This window comes from Neofelis nebulosa, chromosome 7 (assembly GCF_028018385.1).
Source record: "Neofelis nebulosa isolate mNeoNeb1 chromosome 7, mNeoNeb1.pri, whole genome shotgun sequence".
Classification (NCBI taxonomy): Eukaryota; Metazoa; Chordata; class Mammalia; order Carnivora; family Felidae; genus Neofelis; species Neofelis nebulosa.
The window spans coordinates 116,635,949-116,660,322 of record NC_080788.1 but is presented as its reverse complement, the minus strand read 5'-3'; the positions used below and the strand labels follow the sequence as shown (position 1 = coordinate 116,660,322).

Here is a 24,374-nt window from a genome sequence, read left to right as displayed (position 1 = left end):
TTTTTTTTTTCCCCTTCCTTATCTGCCAGTTGCTCTAAATCAGTTAGCAGGTTCTCTGGATTAAGTTAATGCACAGTGAAAGTTAAGCATCGTGCTATTGGTCCGACTGATAACTTTGTTTCAGGGCAGGATTTCCAGCTGCCCCACTTTCCTTTTGTCTGCATCCTCTATAGGACCTCTGAGAAGCTGTGTTTCTCCATGGGCGCCACGGGCCCTGGCTGAAAGAATGAGTCCCCAAGCCATCTGAGACCACCACGTGTTCCCCTAGAACATCTCTCTCCATCAGAAGCTGCAGGAGAACATTGTTCATTGGGTGTGCATTAGAGCACCTGGAGGACTTATAAAACAAACTGGCTGGACCCCACCCACAGAGTTTCTGGATTCATTAGGTCTGGGGTCAGCTGGGGAATCTGCACTTCTAACAAATTCCCAGGCGTTCCGGCCGCTAGTCCAGGAACCACAGTTCAAGAGCCACTGATTGAAAGGAAACTTCTCCCACCCCACCCTTTCTGGCATTTATCATTAAATGCTCAAGAAACAAGTACTTTTCTAGGTGGGAATTTGGGAACGAGGAGCCCTATGACCATACTTCTCTCCAAAGTTTTTATGTTCCAGTTGTTTTGACGACATGTGGTCTTTTAATTCATGGATCTAGTGATTGCAGCATTAAATTGTCTGGGTGATTTCACACATGGAAGAGAGTTTGATTGCAGTGAGAAGAAAGAGGGAAGAGGGAAGGGATGGTATAATTCTTTCAGTCTGGCTAGCATGAGCTGTTCTTTCCTCAGTTTGGAAAAGCTTATCCCACAAGCGTCCCCCTCCTCTTTAGTCAGGTTTGGCTCAGAAGGAACAAGATGCAGAAGGAAAAACATGGCTTTGGAGCAAAATGACCTGGGTTTAAATACCAAACTCTGCCAAAAGCTGTGTGACTCTGGGAAAGTCACTTAACTTCTCTGAGCCTCTCTATGATACAGGGCTAAGGGCTCCCACCTTGAAGGTTATTGAGAAGACAAAGTGAGACAAGATATATAAAGCATCTAAAATGGTGTAGGAGTAGTTTGTGCTCAGCACCGCTGATTTTGTCTTTTTCCCCTTCCCTTTGCAGGGAGGATGGGGTCAGAGCTTCAAGGTTCTGCTCTTCTTTGGGGCTCTCTCTTACCTTATGCCAGGTTAGGGAAGACAGTATGTTGGGGAATGAGGGATTTTCCTTTTAGAGCATTTACATCATCCTCCAGAGTTTAAAGGGGGGGGGGATGTAGGGAAGGAAGATAACCTTTCAATTTTAAATACTGCTAAATATGGGAGTGTTTGTTGACTATGGTTTCTATGTGTTGTTCATGTAACAGAGCTGCCAGCATGATATTTGTTAGAAGTGGTGTGTTTAGAATGAGAGACAGAGCCATTCATTCCTGGGCTATTTATGTCCACATCTGAAATACTGTGTCCGGTTTTGGGAAGGACACTCTGTAAGAGGGACCTTGGCAAATTGAATCCCGAGGAAAGAGAGACATAAATCCCCATTATATAGGAATGACTGATAGAACTAAGGACTTCTGCCAGGGCAAAAAGAAATATTTGTTGGCTAAAAGAAAGAATTTCACAAGGACTTAATGGTGTCTGTCTTCAAATCTTTCTGTGGAGCGTGAGATTTCTGTGGGTTCAGCGAGTCCTATAGCTAGAGCAGGGGTCATCTGTTGCAAATTATAGCTCTCCTGTCAATGTAGAGAAGGACTTTCCAAATAAATTGTCCCGAAATGCATTATGTATGTTGTCTTTGGTGGTAATAAGCTTCCTGTCTCTGGTGGCAATCAAGCAGAAGGTAGGTGACTGGGTCTTGAGCCCTGGATTGAGACAGGGTAGGGAGAGGAAGGAGAAGATGAACTAGATACTTGTGAGGTTTCCTTTGACCCAAAAGTTCTGTGATTCTACAACCTTGCTCCAAATTGAACTTTCGCTGCGTAGGAGTAAGGTGAAAATCTATAAACTAGTACCTACTTAGCAGTTAAGACTACTCCTCCAAATATATGGCACATATTTTTTGTATTTTTCCAAAAGCTTAAACACCATCCCCTCAGCATACACATAAGGGATGTTTAAAAAACCTGAGTATTAGAACTTCAGGGATCCGAAGAACTTTATTTTCTCCATTCCCTCTGTTTGGTGCCTAGAATAGCCCAGGCTTGGTGAACACCGAGTATGTCACCTCTCCTTTACTCGCTTTTATTTCCATTTGGGGGAAACTATCAAAGATGCTTTCTTTCTTTTTTTAAACTTTTATTTCAGTATAGTTGATTCACATATACTGTTTTGTTTGAAAAAGAAAATATACAATAATAAAGCCCCACAGGGATTGGAGCTTTATTCAGAGCAGAAGGGTGAAAATCTGGCCAGCGGAGGGCTGAGGGCGGGCTGAGGGCGGGCTGAGGGCGGGAGGGGGTGGGGACGGGGGCGGGGACGGGGGCGGGGCGAGGCTAGCTGAGGATTGCTGAGGCGCTGGTGAGCGTGGGCAAGATGGGTGGGCGGGACGAGGTGGGGCAGGACGGGGGCAGGAAGAGGGCGGGACAAAGGTGGCCGGCTGGAGTGGACCTCTTCCTTGCTACCGACCGCAGCTGACTTCACTTTTAATGAAACTTTTCTGTCTCCATATCTCCCTCTCGTGTTCTTATTTATCACCTTTCCCTACTATGATGAAAAAAAAATATCCCACCCCTTAAATTTTGTAGAAAAGCTTAGTTGACTGACCCGCAGGTCACCTCCTGGCTTGTGGTGTGTGCCCACAGTGGAGTGGCAATGGCCCTAGATGGGCATGTGTTCATGGCCCTGCCTGAAAGCTTCCTTAATAAGTGTTTGCTGTAGGCCAACTTGTGCCTTCCCCCCACCCCCCACCCCGGATTGAACATTACCTAGTGTCTTACAAAATCCAAAGGTGTAGAGGTCACCTCCCAGAGGCCATCAGTTGAACCTCCCTCCCAGGGCAGTAGCACTCTATCCCCTCACCAAGAGCACCCCTGCTGGGTACCCATTCAGTCCCCAGGATGGGAAGGTAAGTTCTCTTTGAGTCAGACATTCCATTGGTGGATTGCTCTACTTGTAAAAGCTTCTTCCCTATTTTGAGTCAGAATCTGATTCACTATAGATTTTACTCAGTGATCCTGGGTCAGCTCTGTGGCACTATTCAGTAAAGCTTATTGTGGTCCACAAAGGTGTAAAGATGGTTCTCTGTATTGCTTTGGTCATCCCTCTTCCCCCATCTGTTGGTTCTTCTCATGTGCAAACCAAACATGTCTGGCTCCTTTGAGTATTCCTCATGTGACATAATTTCCCGACCTTACTCACCTGAGTCACCCTGCCTAACCTGCAGTTAGGCAACATCACTTTAAAAGATGGCAATGTCCTTTAGAGAGGCAGTAGAGAGCAGTGGTTAGGACCAAATGCTGAAGCCAGGCTGTTTGGGTCTGAATCCTGACTCTACACTTGCAAGCTGTGTGACCCGGGCAAGCGTACGGGGTCTGGGTGCTCCCAGCTGGGCATCTGAGCTCCCCGTGGTCCCTGGTGAGTCCGATCCTCCATCTGTCTACCACAGAAATCAAAGGTGCAAGAGCGGGTATACTTGGGAAGAAGGGGAGGATAGAGGCCTGCTCCTCTAGCCTTCCTGCTGCCTGTGGGAAAAGTGAGGCTCAGAGATGGGGGGCTTCAATCACCCTCTCCTTCTCTTTCCAAGTGCCTGGGCTTGAGCTATGAAGCAGTCTGGATGTTCCTTTTTAGCTCTCCCTCCTCCCCATCCTCCCATTACAGAACTGTGCTTCCTGAAGTCACCTCTGCAGGCCTGAGTTGTGAGACTAGCTTGCAAAGCAAACGATGCCAGCCAATCTGGGAGAGGATGCTAGGTGGCCATTCAGCATTGAAGAGGAGGACAGAGCAGTGGTTGGGCAGGCGAGTCCTCACAGAACACAATGGATAGATACAGTGTTTGAGCGTAAAGCAGGCTCCATCCACCCACATTGCCCTGCACTCATTGAAAAGAGGAGAGCAGTGGCTCCCACCGTGTATGAGCGAGTAGATGAGCCACTTGCTAGACAAGTCCTTCCTGCACCTGGAAGGATCAGGCCCTGTCCTTACCATCATTTACAAAAGTAAAAATTCACTTTCACGGTACCAGCGGGTACAGGATTTGTTCTTAGGTGATGACAGTGTCCTGGCATTACGGTGTGAAAGTGACTGCACAACCCCGTGAATGCTAAAAGCCACCGAACTGTGCACTTGAAAGAATAAGTGTTATGGAATGTGAATTATATCTCAAGAAAGCTGTTATTTTAAAGAACAAAACCAGGTGGCCAGCCCACTGGTCACAGTTTGCCGACCTCTGAAATAGCTCAACTAGTTCTCCCATTTTAGAGTTGAGCAAACCGATACCTAAAGAGGGAGAAAACTAACATTTGCCTAAGAGCAATTATGTGCTAACTCGTGGGCACTTTCATGTAAACTTTCACATGCAACGTCTGGTTGTTTGGAACAAAAGCAATGCCATGAAAAACACACGTAAAACAAGGAATAAGATGCCGTTGGCACAGTAGATGTTCAAATTATAACAATAATACTATGGTTATTGAGTATTTACCCAAAAAGAAAAAAGAAAAGCAACAACTTGACCAACAGTGAGTCTATTTACCATTATGCCATTTATACATAAAGGATGGGCTTGATTTTTTTTAACAGTGTAACTGCTTTAAAAAAAAAAGAAAAGAAAAAAGAGAAGTTGGCATTGTACACGCTATAGGAGGCTTAGGAAGCCTAGAGCAAGCCACCATCCACTAAAACATACAGAACTGGCTTTGTTTGGGGGCTTCCAAAGGAGCCATTTATGGCTAGAGAAGCTCAGAACACTCGAGCTTATGGAAGCAGGCAGGGTTTCAGTACTTTACCTAGAGAGGCCTCTGCACTGAGCCGAGACCCACATGATCGCTCTAGGTAACATAGTTCCACACGAAGACAAAACGACATAGCTTCTAGAGTCAACAAAGACAAGACAAGCCCTTCCCCCATGACAATGCTTAGCACTCCAGCCCTGCCGATGTTCAATCACCAGGGTCAGCAGACCATCAATCCCTTCCATACGCACTGGGGACCTGGAAGAAGAGGGCCCAGGTGGTAAACCTGGGTGCTTCCAGGTCAAGCCAGTCACACAGTGCAGGCCTGCAGGGGTGACTTCAGGAATGGTAGTTCTGCATGATGGGGGCGGGGAGGAGGAGGAGCTAAAAACGAACACTCACACCTGCTTCATAGCTCGGCCCAGGCACTTAGGGAATAATTTGTAGTTCCCGAAGTTGCAGGAAATCTAACGGTAAGACAAGGGGAGCACAGAATGTTTTATTTGCACTTCCAACTTCAAAACAAAGCATCATCAAAAAAAAAAAAATTACAGCTCCCCAGGTCCCTCAAGGCCAAAAAAAAAAAAAAAAAAAAAAAAAGACCTCAGGAAATAAAAAAGCATGTATATGTGTGCATTTGTGTGGGGAGTAGTGATTAGAACAAGTAAAAGCGAGAAAAGTGTTAGTGCCAGATAAAGCTTTATCAAGGAAGACTGTTCCTGGAACACGGAATCAAAGATGGGAAACAGAAAATATTTTTTCACATAGGAATAACATTACAGGGGCGCCAGGGTGGCTCAGTGGGTTAGGCGCCTGACTCATGATTTCGGCTCTGGTCATGATCTCACTGTTCATGAGACTCAGCCCTGCGTCAGGCTCTGTGCTGACAACGTGGAGCCTACTTGGGATTCTCCACCCCTCTCTCTCTGCTCCTACCCCTCTTTAAATAAATAAAAACATTTAAAAAAGAAATAACATTACAAATGGTGTTTTTATATTCCATAATATTCTTAGAACTACAAATCCATCTACACAAAAAAATTTAAATGGCTTGGGAATATATTTGATAACAACCACAAATTAACCACGCTGTGCTCAACACTATGGAAGGCAATCTGGTCGTATGTATCAGATGCCTTAAAAAGTCCATGTCCTTCCAGGGTGCCTAGGTGGCTCAGTCAGTTAACTGGCTTCAGTTCAGGTCATGATCTCGCAGTTTGTGGGTTCAAGCCCCACGTCGGGCTCTGTGCTGACAGCTCAACGCCTGGAGCCTGCTTTGGATTCTGTGTCTCCCTCTTGCTCTACTCCTCCCCTGCTCATGTCTCTCTCTCTCTCTCTCAAAAATAAACATTAAAAAAATTTTTTTTAAATCCATGTCCTTTTGACCCAATATTCAGCTTCTGGAAATTGAATCCCTGAATTTCCAGGATTCATGGTACAGTCATACACTGGAATGCAATGCAGCCATTAACAATGAGGTAGACAGGAGGTGTCCGAGATGGTGGTGTAGGAAGAACCTGAACTCACCATGACCTCCTGTCATGGCACGTATGGATCTCTAGCTGCAAACGGATCGTTTTTCTCTGAAAAAGACCTGAAAACTAGATGAACTGCTCCTCTACAACAAAGGATAAAAGGACCACATCAAGGGGCGCCTGGCTGGCTCCGCCGGTTGAGCGTCCGACTTCAGCCCAAGTCCTGATCTCACAGTTCGTGAGTTTGAGCCCCATGTCAGGCTCTCTGCTGTCAGTACGAAGCCCACTTCAGATCCTCTGTCCCTCTCTCTCTCTCTCTCTCTCTCTCTCTGCACCTTCCCCACTAGCACGTGCTCTCTTTCTCAAAAATAAACATTGAAAAAAAAAACAAAAACAAGAACCACATCCAAATGGGTTGGAGAAGCAGAGACATCTCAGCATTTCTCTGAGAACCCTGGGATCTACACCAGAGATGAGCCCCCCAAAACACCTGTCTTAGAAAACCAAGGGGCTGATACCCAAGGTACCCAAAATGCTATCGGAAACTGAGATTCCCCCTTTTTTTTAAATTTTTTTAAAAACGTTTATTTATTTTTGAGACAGAGAGAGAGCATGACCGGGGGAGGGGCAGAGAGAGAGGGAGACACAGGATCGGAAGCAGGCTCCAGGCTCTGAGCCATCAGCCCAGAGCCCGACGCGGGGCTGGAACTCGCGGACCTCGAGATCGTGACCTGAGCTGAAGTCGGACGCTTAACCGACTGAGCCACCCAGGCGCCCCTGAGATTCCCCTTTTAAGAGTCCCACGTGCAGTCTCACTCATGCCAAGGATCCAGTGCAAAAGCAATTTGCAAAGCACCTCGACTGTATGTAAAGGAGACTCACTTGCTGGTCTGGGGCATCTGCTGGAGGGGCAGGTGACAGTTGGGGCTCTCTCTAGAGACAGAAGTGCTAGCAGATGCTATTTGGGTACTCTCCACCTACCCTGCTACTGCAGGCAGGGCTGTGCAGACACAGAACCTCCCCCTGCCTGCACTGTCCCATTGCCTTGCTGAGGCCAGAGAGCACAGGCAGGTGTCGCACTACCCTGCTCTCTGGCTAGGGTGGACTAGCACGAACAGTCATGGCATTCTCTAACTCCTTTCCTAAAGTCAGCAGCACAGGTGGTCGTGACACTCTCCCATACCCCAACTGGGGCTGGGGAGTTAAGTGGTCATGGATTTCTCCAGCACCCAATCTGGAGCCAGCATGCCCAGCGCAGACAAGGCCCTCTCCAGTCCCATGGCTGAAGCCCTCAGTTGAGGCATTTTCCTACTCCATTTCTGAAGTCAGAGAGCGTGCCCTGACCCCTACACTCTCCAGCTGCCCTGCTGAAACCAGTGCACACAAACCACACAGGGGATACCCCTTGTTTGCCTGGCCCCAGTGGCCCAGGGGGCTGGCTTTCCTGAGCTCCCAGGGACTATAACAGACAGTTATAAATTCTCAGACAGTTCTTGGCAGGCCAACACCTTATCCAGGACTGCAAAGACTACAGACTGAAACACATACCCAGTCTTCCTGTGAAAAAGGCCTATTTACTTATCCTGGAGCTTCAGCCTGAGGGACAAGCTTCAGGTTTCCCATATATCTAGAGGCTACTAAGGCACTCCTAGGAAACATAACCAGGGAGACACCATTCTTGTGAAACCCTAGGGCTTGCTACATCTTGAGAAGACCTCCCAGAAAGAAGTTTGTACACTCGTCTGGAGCCCCAATTTTTGCAACTGTCACCCAGGGAACACCTCCAGATATCCTGACCTAGAGGTTGAAAGGTATTATGACTGCAGCCCCAAGAACCACACACACACACGCACGCACGCACACACGCACATATATATGTTCTTTAAAAGCTGCTGCCTGAGAATCTGGCTTCCAGTCAGCCTGAAACCGGTGCTAAATGAGATTCTTTCCCTCGTAACATTGACAGGTCTTGGCATACCTTCAGCAACAGGGGCATACCAGGAATAAATCAGGCTATTTAAATAATCACAAAGGTTTACGAGACAACCAAGAACTCGGGCAAAGTTGAGCTATCAGGTTCATCATCTACACAAGGCCACTGCCTCAAGACCGGGAGAGGTGGCTGTTTTGCTTAATGCATTGAAACAAACACAGAGAGTCAACCAAAATAAGGAACCAGAACTATGTTTCAAATGAAAGAACAAGACAAAACCTCAGAAAAAGACCTCTGTAATTATACAGAGCTAAGTATTCAAATTGGTAAAGAACTCAAATGATCACAAAGATGCTCACCGACCTTGGGAGAAGAATGGAGGAACCCAGTGAGAACTTTAACAAAGATAGAAAATATTTTTAAAGTGCCAAACAGAAGTCACAGTACAGCGCCAAAGAATACAAAAACTGAGCTGAAAAATACACTACAGGGGTTCAACAGCAAGCTGGATGAAGCAGAAGAATGGATCAGCGAGTTGGAAGACAAAGCACTGGAACTTACCCAGACAGAGCAGCAAAAAGAAAAAAGCATTTTAAAAATGAAGATAACTTAAGAGACATATGGGACAACATCAGGCAGAATGACATTCATATTATAGGAGTCCCAGAAGGAGAAGAGAAAAAGAAGAAAAGAAGAGCAGAAAACTTACTTGCTGACAACTTTTTGACCTGGGGGAGGGGGGTGGTGGGGGAGACATCCAGGTCAAGGAATCCCAGAGAGTTCCAAATGAAATGAACCCAAAGAGATACATGCCAAGGCACATTATAATTAAAATGTCACAAATTAAACAGAGAATCTTGAAAGCAGCAAGAGAAAAGCAACTTGTTACATACAAAGGAAACCCCAAAAGGCTATGAGCAGATTTTCAGCAACTTCCAACCACAAATACTCTACCTGGCAAGATTATCATTCAGAAGTGAAGAAGAGACAAAGTTTCCCAGATAAACAAAAGCCAAAAGAATTCATCACCATGAAGCCAGCGTTATAAGAAATGTTAAAGAGACTTCTCTAAGCTGAAAATAAATGGCACTAATTAACAACAAAAAAAATGCAAAAGTAAAAAGTCTCACTAGAAAAGGTAAATATACAGTAAAGTAGTGGATAAGTCACTAATAAAGCTAGTATGAAGGTTAAAAGGCAAAAGTAGCAGAATTAACTAAAACTACATTAGTTATAAGATATATAAAATGAAAGAAGGTAAAGTGTAATGTCAAAAATGTAAAACCTTGGGGGACGGTGTACTAAAAATATAGTTTTGGAATGTATTCAAATTCAAGTTGCTATCAGTCTAAAATAGACTGTTACATACATACATAGAATGCATATGTAAACCTTGGGGTAACCACAAAGCAAAACTTATACACAAAAGAAAATGAGAAAGGAATTTAAGCATAATACTAAAGACATCATACCACAATGGAAGAGAGAAAAAGGGGCAGAGAGAAACTACAAAAACAGCCAGAAAACAATTAACAAAATGGCAATAATTATATACTTATCAATAAGTACTTTAAATGTAAATAAACTAAATTCTCCAATCAAAAGACATAGAGTGGTTGAGTGGATTAAAAAAACACACAACAATAAGACCCATCTATATGCTGCCCACATATAAGAGACTCACTTCAGAAGTAAGGACACACACACACACACACACACACACACACACACACAGTGAAGGGATGGAAAAATACCTTCCATGCAAATGGAAACAAAGAGAAAGCTGGCATAGCAATACTTAGATCCAACAAAAGACTTTAAAATAAACACTGAAATAAAAGTCAAAGAAAGGCATTACATAATGATAAAGAGATTAACCCAGCAAAAAGATGCAACATTTATAAATATTTTTGTACCCAACATAGAAGCACCAAGATATATAAAGCAAATATTAACAGACATAAAGGGGGAAATCAACAGCAATATAAGAATAGCAGCTTACATCAATGGGCAGATCATCTAGGCAAAAAATTAGTAAGGAAACAATGGTCATAAATGACATATAAGACCATATGGACTTCATAGATATATACATAACAGTCTATCCAAAAGCAGCAGAAAACACATTCTTCTCAAGTGCACACAGAACATTCCACAGGATAAATCACATGTTAGGCCACAAAACAAATCTCAATAAATAGAAGAAAATTAAAATTATTTCAAGCATCTTTTCTGACCACAATGGTATGAAACTAAGAATCAATTACAAGAGGAAAACTGGAAAAACCACAAATACTTGGAGGTTAAACAACATGCTACTGAACAACTACCAAGTCACAGAAAAAAACCAAAGAAGAAAAAAAACTGAGATACAAATTAAAACAGAAAAATAACATAGCAAAATCTATGGATGAAGCTAGAGTGGTTCTGAGAGAGAAGTTCATAACAATACAGGTCTACCTGAAGGAACAAGAAAAATCTCAAATGAATAATCTAACTTTACACTTGAATGACTAGAAAAAGAAGAACAAAGCCCAAAGGTAGCAGAAGAAGATTAGAGCAGAAATAAATAGAATAGAGAATAAAAAGACAATAGATAAGATCAGTGAAACCAAGAACTGGTTCTTTGAAAAAAATAAATAAAATTGACAAACCTTCAGCTGGACTCACCAAGAAAAAAAGAGAAAGAACTCAAATAAATAAAATAAAAAAATGAAAGAGAAGTTACAACAGATACCACAGAAATACAAAGGATTATAAGAGACTACTATGAACAACTGCATACCAACAAATTGAACAAACCAGAAGAAAGGGATAAATCCCTAAAAACATACAATCTTCTAAAGTTGAATCAAGAAGAAATAGAACGTCTGAACAGACTGATCACTTAGTAAGGATACTGAATCAGTAAGCAAAATCCTCGCAACAAGCAAAAGTCCAGGGCCAGATGGCTTCACTGACAAATTCTACTAAACATTCAAAGAAGATTCAATACCTATCCTTCTTAAACTCTTCCAAAAGATGAAGAGGAGGGAACACTCTCAAACTCATTTCATGAGGCCAGCATCACTGTGATACCAAAACCAGACAAGGACAACAACAGAAGAAAAGTGAAGGCCAATATCCCTGAAGAACACAGAGGCAAAACTCCTCAACAAAGTATCAGGAAACCAAATTCAACAATACATTAAAGGATTGGGAGGAGCCAAGATGGCAGAGCAGCATGGAAGTTTTTTGTGTCTCGCATCCATGAAATACAGCCAGACCAATGCTAAACCACCCTGCACACCTAGAAAACTGACCTGAGGATTAACACAACAATCTGCACAACCTGAACCACAGAATTCAGCAGGTAGGCAGTGTGGAGAGGTGAACTTGGGGAGAGAGAAGCCACGGAGGCAGGGAGCCGCTTTTGGGTGCAGAGAGAGAATGGACACAGGGGGCAGGGGGGAGAATACGAGAAAAGCACCCTCCCCAAAAGCAGCTGGAGAGAAAGTGGAAAATTGGAAACAGCCACAAGGACTGAACTAAAAAGGGAGAAATGAGAAAGGAGAGGGTTTAAATTCCATTAAGACTGTAAACAGGGGGAGCGCGGTCTGCAACTCTGTAGCTCGATACCTGGTGGTGCTCTGGTGGGAAGGGCGAATCCCCAGGAGCAGAGTGAGGTCCGGGAGGTTCTCAGACCACACGGGGAGAAGTGGTTCCACTGCCAGAAGGTCACTTGGTAGAGGCTGTGAGGCCACCTGGGCCCAGCAGACCCCAGAGAACAGCCACATTTGCTGGTGCTGGAACAAGGTCATTGGGGGTGAAGCCTGGTGCCAGATGTGTGTTGTGATTTTCCATAATCCCTGAGGTGCTGCTGCTACACTGTCTCACAAAGTTTTACTGGGGCAGGCTGGCACCTGGCCACAATCTCTGAGCACCGGCGGCAGCACGGTCCTGCAAGCATTCCTGGGTGCGGCCAGCACCTGGTCACTGCTCCGTGAAACCCTCCGCAGAGGGGCAGAAGTGGGGGGCCAGGGAAGGCAGCTGCATCTGAGACAAAACTTGGGAGGGAGGCGCTGCCTGGGGCTCGGCCACGGACAGTGTGGAAGCGGGGAGTGGACAGAAGCCAAAGATGAAGGACGGGTGCATGACTGCTGATCAGGGAGAACAGAGTTCCGATACTAGAGACTGGGTAGCTGGGTGACGCCATTTTCACCACTCCCCAGCATGTGCATACACGCCTACAAGTGCCACAGCAATCCACCCCAGTAAGCTAAGCAGCCCCATCTAGTGGAGAACAGAGCCATTACACTAACCCCCACCTAACTGGGCCAACCTCACTCTTCAAGAACACAAGTCTCACCGCTGCTTAGTTTATGGACTATAAAGCGCTTCATAGTTTGACTTCTAGGGGAAAACGAAGTAATTTTAGTAGTATTTCAGTCTGTTAGCTGGTCCAACTATTCAATTTTCTTTTTTTTTTCTCTTTTTCGTTTCTTTTCTGTTTCTTGATACAGAAAGAGAAAAATTCATTTTTATTTTCAATTTTTATTAACAATATTTTTAATTTTTTTCTGCTATTTTTTTTTAAATTTTTTTAATGTTTATTTATTTTTGAGACAGAGAGACAGAGAGACAGAGCGCAAGTGGGGGAGGGGCAGAGAGAGAGGAAGACACAGAATCCGAAACAGGCTCCAGGCTCTGAGCTGTCGGCACAGAGCCCGATGCGGGGCTCGAACCCACAAACTGTGAGATCATGACCTGAGCCGAAGTCAGACGCTTAACCGACTGAGCCACCCAGGTGCTCCTGTACTATATTTTTTACTTTTGTGTAAATTTTTTCAAATTCTATTTTACTTCCATCATTTCACTTTAGTCTACTTCAGTGTATTCATTTTTTCAAATTTTCAAACGATTTCCTTTTTTTCCCTCTTTTTCCCCTTTTTTCTCTAATCTATCAAGCCACTTTCAACACCCAGACCAAAACACACCTACGATCAAGCATCATTTATTCGATTTTGTGTATGTGTGTGTGTCTAATTTTTTAATTTTAATAGTTTTTTAATTTTAATTTTTTCTACCTCATTAATTCCTTTTCTCCCTTCAAAATGACAAAATGAAGAATTCACCCCAAAAGAAAGAGCAGGAAGACATGCCAGCCAGGGACTTAACTAACACAGATACCAGCAAGATATCTGAACCAGAATTTAGAATCATGATAATAAGAATACTAGCTGGAGCCAAAAATTGATTAGAATCGCTTTCTGCACAGATAAAAGAAGTAGAAGCCAGTCAGGATGAAATAAAAAATGCTATAACTGAGCTGCAATCTTGAATGGATGCTGTGGCAGCCAGGATGGATGATACAGAACAGAGAATCAGTGATATAGAGGACAAACTTATGGAGAATAATGAAACAGAGAAGAAGAGGGAGATTAAGGCAAAAGAGCACGATTTAAGTATTAGAGAAATCAGTGACTCATTAAAAAGGAACAACATCAGAATCATAGGGGTCCCAGAAGAGGAAGAGAGAGAAATAGGGGTAGAAGGGTTATGTGAGCAAATCATAGCAGAAAACTTTCCTAACCTGGGGAAAGACACAGACATCAAAATCCAGGAAGCACAGAGGACTCCCATTAGATTCAACAAAAACCGACCATCAACAAGGCATATCATACACAAATTCACAAAATACTCACGCAAGGAGAGAATCATGAAAGCAGCAAGGGACAAGAAGTCCTTGACCTACAAGGGAAGACAGATCAAGTTTGCAGCAGACCTATCTACAGAAACTTGGCAAGCCAGAAAGGAGTGGCAGGATATAGTCAATGTGCTGAATCAGAAACATATGCAGCCAAGAATTCTTTATCCAGCAAGGCTGTCATTCAAAATAAAAGGAGAGATAAAAAGTTTCCCAGACAAACACAACTTAAAGGAGTTTGTGACCACTAAACCAGCCCTGCAAGAAATTTTAAGGGGGACTCTCTGAGGGGAGAAAAGATGAAAAAATACATACATACATACCCAAAACAACAAAGATTAGAAAGGACCAGAGAACAACACATTAAAGGATCATACACCATGATCAAGTGGGATTTATTCCAGGGATCCAAGGATAGTTCAATATCCACAAATCAATCAAAGTGATAGAGCACATCAACAAAATGAAAGATAAAAATGATATGATCATCTTAACAGATATAGAAAAGGTATTTGAAAAAATTCAACATCCATTTATGATTAAAACTTCTCAACAAAGTGGATATAGAGTGAATGTACCTCCACATAATAAAGACCGTATATGACAAACTCAATGCTAATATTATTCTCAATAATGAAAAGCTAAAAGCTTTTCCTCTAAGATCAGGAGCAAGATAAGGAGCCTTATCTTCCCTCATTTTTATTCAACATAGTATTGGAAATCCTAGCCACAATAATTAGGCAAAGAAAAGAAAGAAAGGCCATTTAAAAAGGAAAAGAAGTAAAACTTGCAGTATTTGCAGATGACATGATACTATATATAGAAAACCTTAAAGCTTCCACCAAAAAGCTGTTAGAATAAGCGAGTTCTGTAAAGTTGAAGGACACAAGATTAATATGCAAAAATCTGTTGTGTTTCTATGCAGTAATAACAAAATATTAGAAAGAGAAATCAAGAAAACAATCCTATTTACAATTGTATCAAAAAGAATATATATTTACAAATAAATTTAACCAAGGAGGTGAAAGACCTATACACTGAAAACTGTAAGACATTAGAGAAAGAAATTAAGAAAGACACAAATAAGTGCAAAGATATTTTGTGCTCATGGATTGTAAGAATTAATATTGCTTAAATGTCCACACTACCCAAAGCAATCTACAGATCCAATGCAATCCCTTTCAAAATTCCAATGGCATTTTCAACAGAACTAGAACAAATAACTATAAAATTTGTATGGAACCTACAAGCCCCTGAATAGCCAAAGTAATCTGGTGAAAGAACAAAGTCAGAGGTACCATACGTCCAGATTTCAAACTACACTACAAAGCTATAGTAATCAAAACAGTATGGTATTGGCATTCAAACAGACACATACACCAATGGACCAGAATCGAGAGCCCAGAAATTAACCCATGCCTGTATGGTCAGTTCATATATGACAAAGGAGGCAAGAATATACAAAGAGGAAAGGACAGTCTTCAATAAATAGTATTGGAAAAATTGGACAGCCACATGCAAAAGAATGAAACTGGACCACTATTTTACACCATATACCAAAATAAACTCAAAATGGGTTAAATTTTGAATGTAAGACCTGAAACCATAAAAATCCTAGAAGAAAACATAAGCAATAAGCTCCCTGACATAAGTCTTATTAGCAATGTTTCATTTTGGGTTTTTTTGGTTTTTTATTGGTTTGTTTTTGTTTTTTGTTTTGTTTTGGATCTGACCCCAAAGGCAAGAGAAACAAAAGCAAAAATAGACAAATGGGACTATATCAAACTAAAAAGCTTCTGCACAAAGAAGGAAACCATCAAGCAAATGAAAAGGCAACCTATATATTCAATAAGAGGTTAATATCCAAATATATAAAGAACTCATGCAACTTAACAAAAAACACAATCCAATTTAAAAATGAACAAAGGATCTGAATAGACATTTTTACAAAGAAGACATACAGATGGCCAACAGGCACATGAAAAGATACTCAATATCACTAATTGTCAGGAAAATGAAAATCAAAACCACGGTGAGATAGCATTCAGAATGGCTAATATAAAAAAGACAAGAAATAAATATAGAGTGGAGAAAAGGGAACCTTTATACTCTATTGGTGGGAATGTATATTGGTGCACCACTATAGAAATAATATGGAGGTTCCTAAAAAAAAATTAAAAATAGAACTACCATATAATCCAATAATTCCACTTGTGGGTATTATCTAAAGAAAATGAAAATATTAATTCAAAAAGATATAAGAACCCCTATGTTCACTGCAGCATTATTTACAATAGCCAAGATATGAAGACAATCTAAGGGTCCAACAACAGATGAATGGACAAAGAAAACATGGGGTGTGTGTGTGTGTGTGTGTGTGCGCACAGTAGAATACTATTCAGCCATAAAAAAGGATTAAATCTTGCCATTTGTGACAACATGGATGAACCTTGACAGTATTATGCTAAGTGAAATAAGTCAGACAGTGAAAGACAATACGGCATGATTTCGTTTATATGTAGACTCTAAAAAGCAAAACAAACAAACAAAACAAAACCGAGATACAGAGAACAGACTGTGGTTCCAAGGGGAGAGGGGTTGGCAGGTGTGAAATAGATCAAGGGAACAAGAAGTATAAACTTCCAGTTATAAAATAAATAAGTCATGAGGATGTAATGTAGAGCATAAGGGATATCACCAATAATATTATATTAAATTTGTATGGGGATGGATGGTAACTAGACTTATTGAGATGATCATTTCACAATGTGTACAAAAGTTGAATCATTATGTTGTACACCTGAAACTAATATAATATGGTAATGGTACGTCAATTATACTTCAATAACATTTTTTTACATTAGGTAGATTTATATGTAATTAACCTGGAAGTAAGTCCACAATGTAATTAGCTTAAGAAAATATTATTAAAAGATATATGATATCACACCATTTTTGTCCTAAATAATGATAATCCTGCACAAAGGAAAAAAAACTGGAGGGTTAGAGAATTAATTGTTGCTCTTTCATGGAGATGAGATCATTGGCTCTACTTTTTTACCTTATGTCCTTCTGCATTATCAGAATTCTTCTCTTACAAAGTAGGTGTAACTTTTCTATTTAGAACAAAATGAAAATATTTCTATTTTAAATTATTTGATTAATGAGGGGCGCCTGGGTGGCGCAGTCGGTTAAGCGTCCGACTTCAGCCAGGTCACGATCTCGCGGTCCGTGAGTTCGAGCCCCGCGTCAGGCTCTGGGCTGATGGCTCGGAGCCTGGAGCCTGTTTCCGATTCTGTGTCTCCCTCTCTCTCTGCCCCTCCCCCGTTCATGCTCTGTCTCTCTCTGTCCCAAAAATAAATAAAAAACATTAAAAAAAAATTTTTTTTTTAATTATTTGATTAATGAAGTTCCTACCATACCCACATACACCCACTACATGAAATGAGCCTCTGTAACACATCATTTTTTTTTTTTTAATTTTTTTTTTCAACGTTTTTAATTTATTTTTGGGACAGAGAGAGACAGAGCATGAACGGGGGAGGGGCAGAGAGAGAGGGAGACACAGAATCGGAAACAGGCTCCAGGCTCCGAGCCATCAGCCCAGAGCCTGACACGGGGCTCGAACTCACGGACCGCGAGATCGTGACCTGGCTGAAGTCGGACGCTTAACCGACTGCGCCACCCAGGCGCCCCTGTAACACATCATTTTATTAGATGCAGAGTATGGCAGCCGTGAATTGCATATAAATTATGTCTAATTTATTTACGTAATTCTCTATTATTGGATATTTACATTGTTTGCAAATGTTTGCTACTATAAGCAGAACTTAGATAAAATTCCTTGTGGCTACGGATTTGCACAGATTTTTAATTGTTTCCTTAGAATAAATTCCTAGAAGTGGAAGTATAGGCACAAGATGTGGCCACAACCAAGGACTTTTTTTTTTTTTTAATTTTTTTTTTTTCAACGCTTTTTATTTATTTTTGGGACAGAGAGAGACAGAACATGAACGGGGGAGGGGCAGAGAGAGAGGGAGACACAGAATCAGAAACAGGCTCCAGGCTCCGAGCCATCAGCCCAGAGCCTGACGCGGGGCTCGAACTCACGGGCCGCGAGATCGTGACCTGGCTGAAGTCGGACGCTTAACCGACTGCGCCACCCAGGCGCCCCACAACCAAGGACTTTTGACCCATTTTGCAAAACTATCCCACAAACTGCCAATGCCAATGCCAATTTACTTTCCAAACTGCAAAGTGGGGGTAGTTTTTTCCCTTTAGCAATTCTCAATAGTTAATAGTAGTCAAGCCTGAATATTACCATCTTTTCTCCAATTTTTAACAATTTGGTCAGCAAAATGACATTTTTTTAAAATGTGTATTTCTTTCCTTACTAAGGAAAGTGACAGGACTCATATTCACTCATTGGCTCTTTGTTACTACTGTGTGGCTGCTGGTTGGTTATCTCTTGTCTGCTTTTCTACTAGGATCTCCTTCCTTCTGGTGTGTAAGAATTCTTTATATATTAGCCCTTTGTCATTAAGGCTACTATATGTCACGTGTGTTTTAGTACTGGTTAAGGTTTTATGTTCAGAAATTTTAATTGGTATTTATTTTCTCAACAATAAAATGTGCTCAGAATTCCAAATTACTGACTTGTAAATGGGCGTTTGAAATATAACCAGTTGTACATGTATGGCCTTGTATACTAGCTACTTTATTATTGGTTCTCGTATCTTTTCTGCACATAAGCTCCTTGAAGGCACAAGTCGTGACATTTCTTAAACCCTCCATGCCAACCAGCACACGGTGCACAACACAGAGGAACTCCAAAATGTTTGAGATGAAAAAACACCGCGTCTGGGATGTGCTTTGAAGCAATCCAGTTTGGGACGTGAGATGAAAACGAGGCAGAAATGAAACAGAATCGGCCACATGTTAATTATTGTAGAAGCTGGGTGACAGATACATGGAGTTCATTATACTATTATTTCTTTTTTGTATATTTGAAGATTTCTATAACCAAAAGGATTTTTTCTTTTTTCTTTCTTTCTTTTTCTTTTTCCCTTTCTTTCTTTCTTTTTCTTTCTTTCTTTCTTTCTTTCTTTCTTTCTTTCTTTTTCTTCCTTTTTCCCCCCATTATCGATTGATCACCAGCATCACAGTGGGGACTTCTGGAATAACAATGGTGATGAAAATGAATTACATACGCATCAAGGCCACTTTTATAGCATAAAAAAGTCAAAAGCACAGGCCTTGAAATTAGGTAGCCCTGGGTACAAATCCTTTCTAGTGCAGTGACCTTGAACCAGTTATTCAACCTCTTTGAAATTTAGTTTTCTTTTATAAATAAGGGTATTAGTAACTACCTCAAAGGGTTCCAGTGAAGATTAATGGGTGTAAAACCCAGTGCCTAGCACCAAGTAACACTCAGTAGAGTAGATCATTATTACTCAGTGATGCACAAGCCTGACAAACTCCAGCCAACATTTCCTGGTGGTGCTAATCCAATCCCCTTCCACTACGGGCCGGGCTTTCAGTTCATCAGTTTGGGCATCAGACAACTGCTTGGCAGAGGACTTGGCAGAACAGATGTCGGGAATTTCGTTCCTGACGCCCAGAAGAGAAAACAGATAAGGCCGCAGGAAAGGACAAAGCACTTAACTCCCAGCCTTACTCAGCAGGTCACCAGAGAGCCTTAACTCCACATTCCGATGATGCAATCAAGAACAAGAGTGATGAAGTCCTTCCAACAGCAGGTCATTCAAAACCTTGACCAAACACTATCATCACCTGGGGAGCTTAAAATGTTTGGGGTCCCACTCCTAGCATTTGGGGGGCAGACTTGGTATCAAGGTTTTTAAAAGGCACATGTGACCTAATGTGCACCACCCTGCTGTGTTAAGTTGGGGTGGGGGCTGGGGGGCACACAAAGAGGACAGGGAAACAAGGAAGAGAACAGAGACCTCTGCGTCCCACATGAACCCCATTAAAACCAACCAACTCATGTGGTCCCAAGCTGTGTCCCATGCCAAACAAATCCAGTCCCATTAGGGTCCCCTTGCTCCCTCCATAAACCTCAAGAGCGTGATACTGCGTTACAATTCACAGGGCCAAGATACGGTAATAACATCGTGATGCGCGCATATCAATATTCTAAAGAATATTAAAGCAGCACAGCTGGTCGCTGGATTTGGGTCTTAACAAAACAAAACAAGACAAAAGTCCAGCTAAGTGACAGTAGAGGCTGGGGGAGGGAGAAAGCATTTTGTCTCGCAGCCCTTGGGCAGCCTGTCGATGCGACTGAAGCACACTCAAAGAGGCAGCCTCATTTTGTGAAGTTGTTGCAGCGTCTTTGATCAAGGGAAAGAGCACATCCATTTCAATCACTGTAACGAGGACGGGCCGGCGGGCCGGCTGTCTGGCTGCCCGGCTGCCCACCGGGGCGAGCCAGCCTCGAGCCTGGAGACACATGGCAGTGCTTAGCATGTCAAACAAATGAAGGGGTTCTCGACTGTCTATCCAACCTCTGCTGAACTTCAGAGGCCCTCTCTTTTAGCAATTCTGCCCCGACTAATCTGGAAGTTCCTTTCCGGCAAACACCACCTGGCCTGCCCTGGCCTCGCCAAAAGAAAAGCTGGCCAGCAGCTGTGTGTCGTGAGGCAGAGGACACTTCAGAACCAGGAGGGCAGGGGTCAACCTTCTCATAAGCAACACACTGGGGATTACACAATCCTAGAGAAAGGGTGAAATGACGGCCATCCACTCCGCCTCCTCCCTATGACCTCTACCCCCATCCCGGCCCCCAAGTGGTAGAGGGAGGTCTGATGATCTCCCCTGCACGTGAATTCCCAGCAGTGCAGTTTCAAATACGTACGCAAACGTCACCTGCGTTCTTTTCACCAGAAGACAGAAAAAAATAAAACACTGATGAGGGGGGAGGCTCAACAAAAGGCTTCATGTTCCTTAAGTGACGTCACCCGTAACACCTCAGGGAGGCGTGAGTAGAACCAGAGTAGATATGGGAGTAATGATGACGAACGTGCAAGATGCTTAAATAGCATTTGTGTGTTCCCAGTGTCGTGCACACGGTAACATATTTAACCCTCACCCCGGCCCTATGAGGGAAGCTATAGCGACTCTCGTTAAGAACGGTAGTCACCGTAGTAACATGTAATAATACGTACAGTGTAATTATTATGGTTATATAGGATAATAACGGAGATCATAATCCCCGTTGCTCACAGAAGGACACTGAAGCCCAGAGATGCTCAGTGACTCGCCTGACGTGGGGGGGTGGGCATCACACCCGGGCGGTGTGGCTCCAGGGCCCACGCTCGAACCACAGCATGAGACTGCCTCCCTGCACTCCCCACCTCAGTCTCCTTGGCAGCTGCCAGTTTAGAGGGCCCCAGAACATGGAGGACCAGGAGGACATGGGCGCTAGCGGGGTCTGAGTGTGAATCCCGGCTCTGCCACTCCTTGTCCCTATAAATGGGGACACCAATACCCACCTCACAGGCCTGCGGTGAGGCTTACGTGAGAAAATGAACAAGGGCGCCTCTCACAGGGTCGGCAGCCAAGGTCGGTGTAATCTAGCAGCTCTCAATCCTGGCCAAATGTGTGAACTGGCTACGAACTTTAAGAAATACGATGCCTAGGGGCGCGTGGGGTGGCTCAGTCAGTTAAGTGTCGGACTCTTGGTTTCTGCCCAGGTCATGATCTCACGTTTCGTGAGTTCAAGCCCCACGTCTGCGCTGACAGCTAGGAGCCTGCTTGAGATCCTCTCTCTCCCTCTCTCTATGTCCCTCCCCTGCTCACATGCACACTTTCTAAATAAATAAACAAACTTAAAAAATATGGTGCCTAAACTCTTCCCCAACACTCGTCCACGCCTCCCAACAAGCGTCAGTCTGAAATCAGCAAGCCCCAGGCCCAGCCCTGAAAAGAAACACGAAACCCATGAAACCAAAGGCCAGGCTACACCCTTTGCCCCCTTGATTCAGAATTACAGAGAAGCTTTGAAACCTCTGAAGCCTCTGCTTCCAGCCCTAAGGTAGTGGTACTCCCCCAAATGGGGCCCTATTCCACAAAGGGAGAAGCAGGCACCACGATCACCCCAACCATGTGGCTGGATCACCTTCGTCCAGCGAACTTCCCTACTTTCACCCTGACAACACCTTCATCCAGCTGCCTCCCACCCCCTCCCCCCGCCCCGAGATGACATCGCCCATCTAGCCTCAAAGCTTTGTAAAGGGGCATCCTATTGTCCCCATGCTGCCTGTTTTAGAAATAGTTGTGCCAACATCACTATTACACAAAGCAGTAGCCAGAAGACAATGCAGGATGAGACGTGGGACTGCCTGAAAAGAAATGTTAAAATCTGGGTGCGTGCACACGCTCGCACTCACACCAAGAATCGTGGGACAATGGGTACTCAGAGGGAGCACTGCTTCGTTCAAGGACTGGGGGTAGGAAGAAGGGGAGTGCAGAAGGGGTAGAAATAAACAGTGATGGGATTACCAGGGGTTGCCCATGGAAACTGGCTGGGATAAGAAAAATAATCAGTCAGCATTTGACAGAAGAGAAAAATGGAGACAGCCAGCAGGGAGCATGGGGACCAAGCAATACCAGTTTCCTGGCTCAGACTTCCATGCCCCTTTTTCAGGACCCACTGCCAGCTGGCAAAAGGTGGCATGGAGAGCCCAGGAGGGGGAATGCAGGCACCAGAAGGTAGTACCAGAAGGTGTCAAAGAGCCCTCAGCTGTTTCCCAGAAAGCAAAGGCTCTGAGGGGCCCTCCCACTCTCAAGCGCCTCCCCTTGGCCTCAGTCCAGGAAATCGGGCTGAGAGACTTGGCCAAGGCTTCACCTGGGTAAAAGAGCCATCCTCGCTGCACTCCGGGACAAACACCGCCTCCTGGGGCTTCTTGGCTTGCTCTAGGGCCTGCGCTCGCTCCAGGCGACACTTGCTCTGGCCAGCGTCTATAAGAGGAGAGGAGGAGCACATTTCATATTTCACCCGGATCCGCACTGGAGCCATGGGACAAAATGGCTGCCCAGTACTAGGAATGCTGAGAGAAAACCTCTCTGCCTGTGGGTGAGCCCACAATACCACCAACTGGATTTTCTAACAACACAAAGGCAGTGGCTAATAAGTGCTGCTCGGCCTCATCGTCCCCTTAATGTTGACCTTAGAAAAACCAGGGAGGCGTATTTATACCAGATTCTGCTTATTTTTTTCTCCCAAGTACCTTTAGCCACACCCACCTCCAACCAGGGGAAATTTTTTTTCACTGGGCTTATTAAAAAACTTGCAAGCCCAAGGGGTCTCAAAGATGTTTTATGGTTTAAGAATTGCAAGCACTTTCTTTGGAACACCAAAAGCTCTAGGGCAGCCTGCTCAGTCTTATGCCATTTCCGACAACAGCTCGACGCAGCCCAGAGCTGATTAAGTCACAAACTCCAATCCCCACAGGGCCTAGGAAAGTGATATAAATTAGGGGACTGAACTGGGTGTAGAAAGAACGGCACTCAGCTTGGAGACACCACAGGGAGTGCTGGGGACTGCGGCAAAGTGGAGAACAGGCTCCCCTTTAGAGGAGGAAGCTGCTACTCAGATCTAGCCATGTGTTTCCCTGTGGGAGGGAACACAGACCTAACATTACCAGGGCTTCCAATTATTTATGAGAAGTACCAAAATCCAGATTTTTATGTTGAATCTCTCAATTTTGAAATGTTGTCTCAAATGTTTTTAATATTTTTAAACATGCAAGCAGCCCAAACAAAACCCATCTGTTGGCCAGCCATTTGGAATCCCTACTCAGGAGCCAACAATAACGTCTTGCCATTTTAAGCATCTCCATTTACAAAAACGAAAAATACAAATAAATGGCACCAGCCAGAGAGCAGCACGTCTCTCTAAGCCCTAGCCTGGTGGCAGTGTTGGAAGGACAGAAAAGTACTCATTCCTTCAGGTAGGCCAGTTCTCCTTCCCATGTTCCCTGGTGGGAGGGCAGAGGGTTAGTGGCAAACAAAATGAACAGATGCATTCTGAGTTTCCCATGAAACTTCAAGCACAGCATGAAGGGAGCCATGCGGCCCGGGAGCCTCGTTGCGGCTGGGCGAATGTGCCCATACTCACCTTTGCATCTACCGCGATGTACCACACCCAGGGTCGGGTCTCTGCACTTGGCTCGCTGGTACTCACACATGGACTCGTAGGACCTGCCATCGGAGGCACAGATGGGTTTGGGCTGGGTCCTGGAGCAGTGGAGGTTGCACTGCGGGTCACGGTCACTTATGAGGAACTAGGTTGGAGAAAAGTGAAAGAGTACAGAGGTTACGTTTGCAAGAAAAGCAGGGGTGAGCCCATGTCTTACAATACTGCCTCGCCTTGGGGCGCAGGTCCAGAA

The 24,374-nt window shown here is 43.8% G+C and overlaps 1 protein-coding gene across 3 annotated transcripts in view; it reads right to left on the bottom strand.

Moving 5' to 3' along the window:
- Nucleotides 1–24,374, bottom strand: part of SMOC1 (SPARC related modular calcium binding 1) — a 159,351-nt gene that overhangs the window by 60,100 nt on the left and 74,877 nt on the right. For all 3 annotated transcript variants that reach the window (XM_058739482.1, XM_058739481.1, XM_058739483.1), the window contains exons 2-3: nucleotides 24,104–24,269; nucleotides 22,832–22,944 (exon numbers count right to left, since the gene is read on the bottom strand). In XM_058739482.1, the coding sequence (XP_058595465.1) occupies nucleotides 22,832–22,944; nucleotides 24,104–24,269 (279 nt within the window). The remainder of the gene's footprint in view (nucleotides 1–22,831; nucleotides 22,945–24,103; nucleotides 24,270–24,374) is intronic.